This window comes from Halichondria panicea, chromosome 10, assembly GCF_963675165.1.
Source record: "Halichondria panicea chromosome 10, odHalPani1.1, whole genome shotgun sequence".
Classification (NCBI taxonomy): Eukaryota; Metazoa; Porifera; class Demospongiae; order Suberitida; family Halichondriidae; genus Halichondria; species Halichondria panicea.
In genome coordinates this window covers 2,300,786-2,310,774 of record NC_087386.1, presented here as the reverse complement: position 1 = coordinate 2,310,774, position 9,989 = coordinate 2,300,786, and the positions used below count along the sequence as shown (strand labels likewise).

Here is a 9,989-nt window from a genome sequence, read left to right as displayed (position 1 = left end):
CCTAATAAGTTGTGTGGGCCTCGGCTAATACCAAGTTGGCAATAATTATGAAAAGAGACAAAATACAATTTACGAGTTCCTATAGTAACCATTAAAATGAGTGTGCATGTGCAAACACAACTTACATACTGTTGATCCAGAGAGGGAGAGTCCACAGGGCAAACAGTGGGAAGATAGTAAATGAATGATTACGAGGTTGAATGTGATCATATTAAATATTTCCCTATATAACACTATGGCACTGCACACACACAAGAGTAATAATGGGGAAGTAGAAACATCACAGAATATGCAACAGACACTAAATACTCTGACAACACACACCAACTTACAAGCTGTTGTTTCAGAGGGTCAGTCAAAGGTGAGGTGGAGATGCATGAAATGGAAGGAAGAGAACATTAGTGCAGTGATACAGTACACTGGTGATTTCATGACACAGGGGAGGGGAAACAATTGTGGACAGCCAAACATGCAGACTGAAACACTTGATTAACCATGCATACTTTCAGGTACTACTATACGAGTAGATCTACTTGTCTCAATTAAGCAATAGTATCACATTCAGTTATCCGTATGTGCTCTTCTTTACACTGTCTACCTCCTAACAACGAGTGCTCAGAGCACAAGCATGTCAGCTTGGTAGAATGTGATCATACTAAATACGTACCTTAATCCATTCCTGTTGTCCATCCAGAGAGAGTGGTACATGTGGAGAGAAACAACATGAGATAAAACACCTCACACTGACAGGGTAGAGTGTAGGCACTATACTGTGATGAATGAATGATGCCAAGTGTGTTTATGGGTGGTCAACAAGTACATCTAGGCACTAGGAGAATGCACTGATCATTGAGTATCTATCTATCATGTGAATATCATACCCTATCCACAGCAGTGAGTCCATCCTCCATCAACTGTGGGGAACTAGCAGCATAGCGCATTCAGTGTTGTAGATTCAGCCATTTCAAGAGAAAGGTCTGATCTGGAACGCCCCTTATATTTCTTTGTGGGTGGCTAGAGGCATGAGGGGGTGGGGCTTGTAGCAACACACACATTGTTCAATAAAGAAAGGGTTCAAAGGACACATAATTATTGTTCCAAATAGAGCACAGAACATACTAAAGCAAGTACGTACGTATCAGAAGAAGAAGCACTGAAGAAAGAAGAGCTCAGGAACAATGGCCCACCTGACACTAATTGCCAGAGCCAGTGATGGACTACCTCTGTCAGCATCCATTGTCAATGAAGAGGTAGAGGAGCTACAGTAGATAATACAGTACAGTCTGCATTGGTCCCATCAGGACACTGTACTGTATGCAGCTCAGTGACATGAATAGTTGTCAAGTCATGATTCTGTAGACATATAAAGAGAACCTTGCTAGAATAATACATGTGTAGTGTGTGCTATCTTTAACAGCTTGAATTAACTGAATTGTTGCATTCTCCCTCTGCAGTCTGGCCGGGATTATGCTGAATACCAACCCAAGGCCAAGCAGATATTCCGCAAGCTGTCGTCAGTCAGCCCCCCTCGATGCTCAATCGAGTGTGACCCGGGTCGTATGGTGTTCCAGTAAGCACTCTCCTGTGAATGTCATTATTGCCTCGTGGTGTGTATGATGATTGGTGCTCTGTCATGGTATAAACTGATGCAATGGATGGCCTTTTGTTTGTGAGCATTTGCTTAACTGTACCATACACATTGTAAGTGGTGTGTGTTATACATAGGTCCCTCTATAGTGATTGTCTAACAAGGAACTACCAGTGTACATGTAGTCTAAGAATAGTTGGAACTTGGTTGGTGATATTATACTCCAGTTTAATGGTGGATGAGGGGCGATGACTTTGAGCTTGAAGCACACACACTAACATGGACCCCCCACACAGCTACATCCTTGAGGAGGGGATATGCTACCTCGCCCTGTGTGACCTCACCTATCCTGCCAAGCTGGCCTTTAACTACCTCGAGAATCTACACAAAGACTTCAGTGAGCAACATGGCAACGATGTACACAAAGCCAGTCGACCGTACCACTTCATTGAGTTTGGTACGTATTTATATCTGCCATCCATATTTTGTAGACTTAATTATAAGGTCATGCTTTTTTCCTGTGTCAGCATTGGACATGCACAGCTGGGCAACACCAGCACTTGCAGTTTCTTGTGTGTGTACTGTTTCAATTCAGTGTTGCTACCACTGTTATATATAGTACAGAATGTCCTTCCTCTCACACCCACTCACCCCCCACACACCCACTCACCCCCCCCCCCCACCCCCACACACACACACACACACACACACTTGCAGATCTCAGTGACAAAGCGGGGAAGCTGGTCGACCACTCTCGTGTGCCAGAGGCTAATGGCTGATCAGCTGATGCAGCATGTGAGCATCTCCTGGCTACTGTGGATTGGTTCTGGACTCAAGGAGGTCAGTCAGGGTCAATATATACAGTGTATCAGTCTAACCCTCTTGTAACGAGAACCCCCTACAAGTCTAGCTTGTAACACCTAGCTAAGTACTGGATTGTGATTTACAATAGTGAGCTCCCTAGCTGAGACTGTCCTGACTTGTAGTTGTTGTAATTGCATTGTCCCAGTCTAAGGAGGTCTTTATTCCCCTCTGCAGGTGGTTCACCCACTTCTACGTGTGGGGGGTGGTGTGGAACTACTCTGTATTCCTCTACTATACCAGCCACTGTCTACTGCACACACGACTACCGCTATTGGGACCAACAGCACTGCTGCATTTGAGAATTCAGGTATAGTCATACCGTATAGCGGGTATTTTTCAGGGGACAAAAGATTCGTTGTTCAGCAATATTGAGACATTTCGTGGGTAATATTTTCGTGGTTGGAGCAGGTAACGGTAGGCAAAGTCGCTTCATTCGTGGTTAGAGGTCCAACCACGAACACCACAAATATTTTGCCCCACGAAAATTCCCCACCTCTGTACGGTATTCAGTCTAGTAATTGTACATACCTTGATTAAGTATTAATTGTAAGTGTACTACCAAGGGCGTATAAAAGAAGAGAGGGCATGCAACTCCACTATCAGTACACGTAGCTAGCAGAGTTCAAACGTGGGCGGAGGAATGTGTGCATTTGCATGAAGTGCTAAAAATAGAAATTTCTATTTTTAGCATTTCATGCACTGTCATGGCACATTCATCTGCCCACGTTTGAACTCTGCTCATTATAGGAGTTGCATGCCCTCTCTTCTTTTATACGCCCTTGGTACTACTGTGTAATTGTTGACTTGTTAATTCTTGTTTAGGAGTCTCTATTTGAATGTCAGCCTTGATAAATGTTTCATTGCAGACTCACCCCTTGCTGGCCTGATTGTAGCCACTCTGTTGTTCCTCTGGGCCTACACACATCAGTACCGATGTCACGTCATCCTTGCACAACTCAGAGCAGTCAAGAACAAGCCACAGTACGGCGGCTGTCACTGCCAAGCAGACTCACATTTGCTATAGACACAAGTTTGAGGACTATCCAAACAACAGACAAATTGTTATGACCATTTGTTTATTAGTTGCTAATATAATTTATGCTATGTACATGCAGTACTGTATGGTATCATTCATATTCTCCAATCAATAATCTATCAAATTAATGATCGAAAAAATTAAAATTTTGAATTTGCAGTGAATAATAATTGACGCTTCTTATGCTATTATTTGTACATGCAGTACATGGTACATTGAATTAGTATGACATCATTTATTGAATAAACCTTCAAATGATCGAAAAAATTAATTTGAATTTGGACAATAATTCAGTAATTTGCCAGCTATACAGTTTTGTCCACTTTTCTCCTAGTGAGTGTTCTGGTTTCGTCTATTCGTGCCTTGTGTATCTGGAAGGAGGGCGTGACCCACTGCCCACACGAGCACTGATCATCTGACCAGTTGAATGACCCCAGACGAGCCGAGCACTAAAGACACAGAATCTGCCGCATGTGTGTGTGTGTGTGTGTGTGTGTGTGTGTGTGTGTGTGTGTGTGTGCAAATGTATAGTAAATTCTATGAGCTAATTCTAGAAAATAACGCTATAGCCTTCGTAAAATTGGATTTTGACTAATCACAAAACTAGTACATGTATCTAAGCACACCATTGGAAAGGTAATTCTGAGAGCTCTTGAATGCATCAATTAGTTTGAAATTGGACAATCAGAACACAAATTACGAGCTTTCAAGATACGTATCTATTTTTAGCTAATGCACAAGTAGCAGCCTCACCTTCCCCTCCACTTTGCCCAGTAGAGAGCTTTCCATCCACTGTACTGGCTCGATGAACCATGAACTACACACATCATGAGTGGGCCCCTGCTCGTTATAATCCACCTCTGATTGAGTGGGTGGAGTTTGCCCTTGCTTTGTCCTCTTATATCATTTGACAGCAGCCTCTCCTTTACCCACCTCGTGAGGGAGGACACTCTCGTCAGTGAACAGGAGACGCCTGTGTGTGTGTGGGGGGGGGGTTAGTGATGGAGGTGTACAAGTTTGGAAACCATCTCCAGACAAATACAGTAGCTACTTAATTCATGGTAATTCATGGTGTGTGGTGTGGGTGTGGGTGTGAGGGGGTGTGTGGTGTGTGTGTGTGTGTGGATGGGTGTGAGGGGGTGTATAATTATGGCCGGACCTACAGTGAACTCGTGTCGTATGCCCCTCTCCTGGAGGTCAGCAGGGGTCAGTATACGAGCCAGCTTCGGTGTCTGTCTCTGACTACCATCTAATAGGAGGCGTAATACAGTTGCAGTCATTGCTATGGGAAACAGATTATTCAAATTTGGCAAATAAAACTATAGGATGGAGGGTTTTGTCTACTGTATGTATATATCAATTCCTATATGTACCTCCATACATTAAAGACGCTGCACATTGAAGTACATTACATGTGGTTGAAAGCTGTACATGTACTATTACCAACAACACTAAAAGCATTTTACCTGTGACGTGTTGCTGATTCATGAGCTTGACAATATCCTGCATGAGGTACCATCCCTCCTCTGCGTCCTCAGGGCTATTGGCCTTGGCCATATTGTGGGAGACCTGCACTTTGTCTCCCTCCACCACTTGAACCACAATGCCCAGCTCAGTGAGGATCTTCAGGTGATCTGGGTTCTTGAAGTCCAGAGAATTGATCGAGAGACGAGGAGGAGTGAGACGCTTACGCTTGGCACTGTATGTGTGTGTGTGTGTGTGTGGGCGTGTGTGTGTGTGTGTGTGTGTGTGTGTGTGGGAGGTATCAATAGCACACTTTATTAGAATTTGAGAGCAAATTTGTAAAGGCTTCATAATTATTGTGTATTGACTACAATGAACCAAGCTGCTGCTGTTACCTGGTTGGTCGTTTGTTGAACCTTGAGCTGGTGCAAAGTTTGAAGACCATCTTCTCAAAGCGGTCCAACAGGACAAACGGTCGTCGGTCATTAGGGCACGTCAGGTACGCACTGATCACCACAGACTCTGTGTGTGTGTGTGTGGGTGTGTGTGTGTGTGTGTGTGTGTGTGTGTGTGGGTGTGTGTATATAAACAGAACTAGAAAACTGTGCTAACAAGACGGGATTATTGGCTACTACTGTACATGGTGTCTAGTGTGTGTTTCAGTGAACCTTTAGTGAAGCTGTCAGCAACTGGCTTGTTCTTTGCTGCCTTCCCGGAAGAGTCTGGTCCGCTAGTGGTGACAGTGACAGTGCTCATATTCACCAGGTCTGTGTTCTTCACCAGTAACTACACACAGAGAGAACAACACATGACACACTCACACAGCCAGGCTACCATAATCTCATTCAAAAAAAGGTACTCTCTATAAAAGAGCTGCCTTACCCCCCCCCCCCTACAATGTGCAGCTGCACCTAAAAAATGCATACTGAAGCAGCATAGCCGCTACACTGTGTATGTATTGTACCCACTCACTGCCTCTTGGACGACTTTATTGAGGGTGGTGTCAGCGCTGGCGAGGGAGAGGGGGAAGAGGTGGGCCTCAGTCGTGAACACAAAGTTATCCATGTTCAGGGGACTGTCCCCCTCGTCAGCAAACAACAGGAACAGATACTTGAACGTCTCAGCCAGTACGAAGGAGTCCATTCTATACAGTATCGAAGATTGTCAATGAAATGATATCGTACTACTAGAATACTAAACCCTTTGTGAATGAAGACTTTGCGATCTAACCTTTGCATTCTGGCAAAGATTGTGATGCCATACAAGTACCGATTATTATACGTTTTTGCGAGATCTACATGGGAACTAAATTCTAACTATTAGTATATAATGGTTCCCCTGACTTACCTGTCCTCGTGAGCGTTGGTCCTGAGGTCCTTGATGGCAGCGAAGCCACACCTCACTCTGGCGTACTTGTTCAAGTTGTTCACCACTGATCGACCCACGTCCAGGTAGTATGGATCTCCAGTCGCCTGCAGTAGCAACACAACATAATCGTTCATTAACTACTTAGCCATCAAAATAATAGAGATAGTAGAGTAGAGCAGTAGCATCACACGCTAGGAGTTGATTACAGTACTTACAGAAATATTCCAATTACTGAGATGCTTTCTTCGAAATAACATAAAGTGATACATACATGTACAGAGTAACCCACCCACCCACCCCACCCCACACACACGCACACACCTCACACCACACTGTACCTTGTAGAGGAAGTAAGTGCTCTCAATGAACTCAGGCCTGAGGGGGTGGTTTCCCCAGTGGACCCTGAAGTCATGAGTGAATGCCTCGGGTAGGAAGTTGTGTCTCTCCATCACATGATAAAGCATGTCGTGAATGTGGATAGCTGTGTCTACGTCACCCCACAGAACCTGGAGATAGATACAACATAACCCGGTTAGGTATAGTACAGTATATTAAAAAAAATGTATACCGCAGACTACACAGTGACTCCAATAGACCCTCCGGACGGCCTAAGAAGTATTTTTCTATGTCAAACCGTTCTAGAGAGGTTTATTATAGGCAAAACAGAAAAGTACGGCACGAAAAAAAATTGTTGATCTTAGCCTACCATCTTGTACTACCTTTATCAAAGAGCTACAAATAAATTCTAATATGGACACAAGTTACGGCCCCTAAAGGGAGCTAGTGGTTTCTCTTAGTCAGTGCATGTGTGTGTGTGTGCGCGCGCGCGCGCGTGTGTGTGTGTGTGTGTGTGTGTGTGTACCTGCAGACCAGGCCAGAACGCCAGAAGTGAGTCCATGAAAGATCTAGTCATTCGATGAGGTGAATTCATGCTCACCTCCACTAGCATGGGCCCATTCGTGATGTACCTCTTGATGGCATCATAATGCTGTAGGGGAGGGGGTAAAGAAAGAAAATGAAGTTGCTGACCTTGCATGTACATATTGTACTGTATACACAGTTTCCGTTAACTCTTTTACCTCACAATTTTAACTCTAACAGTAAGCACCAAGTGTTTCAATAACCCCTCGCTCACCTTCCCAAACCTCTGCAGATACTTCCTGTCCCCAAACAGGATGTAAGACTTGAGACAGTACTCGTAGTATGAGTCAATCCCCGCCCCCACACTGCTATCCACTCTCGTCCACTCAGCACTGTGTACGTTGATGACTGAGCCAACCAGATTGTGCCCTCGGTGTCTACTACGCCAGATTGCCTCCATTGCTTGGTGGGCTTTCACCTCAAACTGAGGATCACCTGATGGGAGAGAAAGAGCTTGACTATTACACAATGTATTTATCATTTCTTAGGCTCAAATGTAACTAACAATCTAAGCCTAGACAACTCTTAGAGCTACAAAATGCATTTGGTAATGTACACACACATACAACGCACGCACGCACGCACACGCACACACACACACAATCACTGCACCTGTTAGTCTACTGAGGGCAGCAAACTCAAGGATCATGGACCCAGCACATGCCGTGCACGTTGTCTTCTCCATGTTAGGGTAGCCCATACCGTGGCGAAGGTTGATCTGAGGAGAGGCACAATATAATACAGCACATGTAACGGTTGTATTATCTACCAGTTTCTATTTTAGTACAGAATGGACTGTATTTTCTGTTGGCAATTTTGCACAGTACAGTGGATTGCAGTGCACTTGCAACAGAGATTTGCCTATAATAAAGCACTTTCTACATATGTACAGGTTGTATTATCCACATGACATACTGTACACTTAGGACTAAGACCAGTTTCAAATTTGGTAAACTTTTGTACTGTATTCTCTATTGGCTATTTTTCAGAGTACAGAGCAGTCACCTTTGGATAGGGGAGACCTGTGGTGGTGTTGAAAGCAGGCAGTAGTCTGTTCCCCACTTCCACTGCCATTCTGAGCAGCCCCCCATCATACCAAGCCAACTGATGGTAGCCCTTCTCTTTGAGAGCCAGGGCAGCAAAGTGACCTCCCAGTAAACCACCTAGCACACGTATGTTGGTCTCAAACACTGATACCACCAAGTCACTGTCGAAGCTAATGTCTGTCATGACTTTTTGTACAGCCGAGGAAAACTCATCAACCGAACCAATTACCTGAGGGGACAAACACATGTATATTGGTGGAGGGGGAGATTCCTCCTGCCCCTTTAATAGTAACAAACTATCATGTACAGTACAGTTAGAGTACAGCTTCCTCTCATATAGTGTATTGTACTGATTCAGATATAGGGGAAGGAAGTCAAGGTAAGAGAGGAGCCTCTGGTGGAAGCATCTATATTAACTATTCAATACAGGAAACCATCTCCAGACAAATACAGTAGCTACTTAATTCATGGTAATGGCTCCTAAATAAGTTACATAGCTTCTCCTCCAATAGGGCCTCAGGGGATGAGGTTGCCCTGACCACCCACACACTATATGTATATACTTGACTCACAGCCAGAGTGTCCAGTGTGTCTATGAGGGTGAGGGAGAGCCTGCCCAGGGTAAAGTCAATGTCCCCTCGTCCTTGCTCCACCCCCCGGACACGCCCCTTACACGTCAGTGGCATCAACTCATCAGCAGGATATGCAAAGTCCTGTCAGCAGCGTAAATCAGAGTCACGTGATTAGATAAGACACGTCATGTGATAGGCTCACCATGTATGAACGGTAGGCATGATTGAACATCTCCAGAACCTTGTCCCTGGAAACCAAAATATTAAAATAAAACCAAAATTCCTCCGACACAATAAAGGCTGAGGTAGGTACACAATAAGGCCAGTATGGGAACCTCTAGACTACTACTAGGACTAGGGTAATGTGTACACACACACACTTACTTGTAGTGTTTCTTTTCAGTGGGGCCCATTGATAGTGCGCCATTGTGATGAGTGAGTAGTAGGGAGCACACAATCACCACTCCCCACACGTACAATACCATTGTCACTATCTGTACAATGGTTCTACTTTAGACTAGCTCTATGTGCTGCACTGTACACTCATTTGATAAGTATTATATTGCAACTCACCCTGTCAGCTATAACCTGTTCATAGTAGGAGGAAAGATAAACAAAGCACAGAGTCTCTTTGTCTTGCAGCTTGAAGGTTGGATTTCAATATTTCAAGACCATGATTTTTCCTTTAATTCTACATGCTGCACTTTGACCTTAGCGATGTGACGGCATTTTTCAATGTGTGGGCGTTGCTAAATTTTCATACTTTGCATGCAGTTCAACTTCTTACAGAGACTACAAATAATGTGTTCAGAAAAGCAAAGCATTACAGACAAAATAGTATCAATAAAAACATTAGGTATATAAATCAGTTTCGGTCAGTTCCACTTGTATTGTCTACAATAAATCTACAAATGTCTGTAGCAGTGTCTCCTCTTCTCAGTTCTATAGCAATTTCCACCAAGGCCCTGAAGGTAGCTCTGGAAGGATTCACTCTTCGCCACGCTCCCAATGCATGAGCCACTCCAGCTTGATTGCCATAACGACGTGTGACTTCAGTTACATCACCGAGGTCGGCTGGGGTGAGGTTGAGTCGATCGAGCAGGTTAGGAGTTGTGGATTGATTGACTGCA

General features: G+C 44.2%; 4 protein-coding genes across 14 annotated transcripts in view; 1 reads left to right on the top strand and 3 right to left on the bottom strand.

Annotated features, from left to right (window-relative positions):
• Positions 1–875, bottom strand: part of LOC135342201 (xanthine dehydrogenase/oxidase-like) — a 28,724-nt gene extending 27,849 nt beyond the window's left edge. For all 5 annotated transcript variants that reach the window (XR_010396784.1, XM_064538887.1, XM_064538891.1 and 2 more), the window contains exon 1: positions 333–875. The gene's annotated coding sequence lies outside the window, so the exon portion shown is untranslated. The remainder of the gene's footprint in view (positions 1–332) is intronic.
• A 215-nt stretch (positions 876–1,090) lies between these two features.
• LOC135342226 (vesicle-trafficking protein SEC22b-like) lies at positions 1,091–3,616 on the top strand. The gene is made up of 6 exons (XM_064538925.1): positions 1,091–1,250; positions 1,455–1,570; positions 1,885–2,045; positions 2,306–2,428; positions 2,627–2,759; positions 3,319–3,616. Exons 1-4 carry the CDS (start codon positions 1,179–1,181, stop codon positions 2,365–2,367), a joined length of 411 nt encoding a protein of 136 aa, XP_064394995.1. The 5' UTR covers positions 1,091–1,178; the 3' UTR covers positions 2,368–2,428; positions 2,627–2,759; positions 3,319–3,616.
• A 106-nt stretch (positions 3,617–3,722) lies between these two features.
• LOC135342178 (ER degradation-enhancing alpha-mannosidase-like protein 3) overlaps positions 3,723–9,989 on the bottom strand; it is a 22,843-nt gene continuing 16,576 nt past the window's right edge. The window contains exons 1-16 of one of the 7 annotated variants that reach the window (XM_064538856.1): positions 9,433–9,531; positions 9,244–9,353; positions 9,062–9,107; positions 8,860–9,000; positions 8,247–8,516; positions 7,854–7,959; positions 7,456–7,676; positions 7,183–7,308; positions 6,659–6,826; positions 6,300–6,424; positions 5,925–6,096; positions 5,621–5,738; positions 5,348–5,474; positions 4,955–5,187; positions 4,652–4,737; positions 4,300–4,461 (exon numbers count right to left, since the gene is read on the bottom strand). In XM_064538856.1, the coding sequence (XP_064394926.1) occupies positions 4,444–4,461; positions 4,652–4,737; positions 4,955–5,187; positions 5,348–5,474; positions 5,621–5,738; positions 5,925–6,096; positions 6,300–6,424; positions 6,659–6,826; positions 7,183–7,308; positions 7,456–7,676; positions 7,854–7,959; positions 8,247–8,516; positions 8,860–9,000; positions 9,062–9,107; positions 9,244–9,344 (2,058 nt within the window). In that variant the 5' untranslated portion in view covers positions 9,345–9,353; positions 9,433–9,531 and the 3' untranslated portion in view covers positions 4,300–4,443. Of the gene's footprint in view, positions 3,953–4,241; positions 4,462–4,651; positions 4,738–4,954; positions 5,188–5,347; positions 5,475–5,620; positions 5,739–5,924; positions 6,097–6,299; positions 6,425–6,658; positions 6,827–7,182; positions 7,309–7,455; positions 7,677–7,853; positions 7,960–8,246; positions 8,517–8,859; positions 9,001–9,061; positions 9,108–9,243; positions 9,532–9,989 lie in introns of those variants that run through there. The other 6 variants (XM_064538857.1, XM_064538855.1, XM_064538858.1 and 3 more) reach the window with 6 other exon arrangements.
• The window catches only part of LOC135342173 (uncharacterized), a 23,644-nt gene continuing 23,254 nt past the window's right edge, over positions 9,600–9,989 (bottom strand). Inside the window, exon 7 of the mRNA XM_064538850.1 lies at positions 9,600–9,984. Within this exon, the coding sequence (XP_064394920.1) occupies positions 9,725–9,984 (260 nt within the window). The 3' untranslated portion in view covers positions 9,600–9,724. The remainder of the gene's footprint in view (positions 9,985–9,989) is intronic.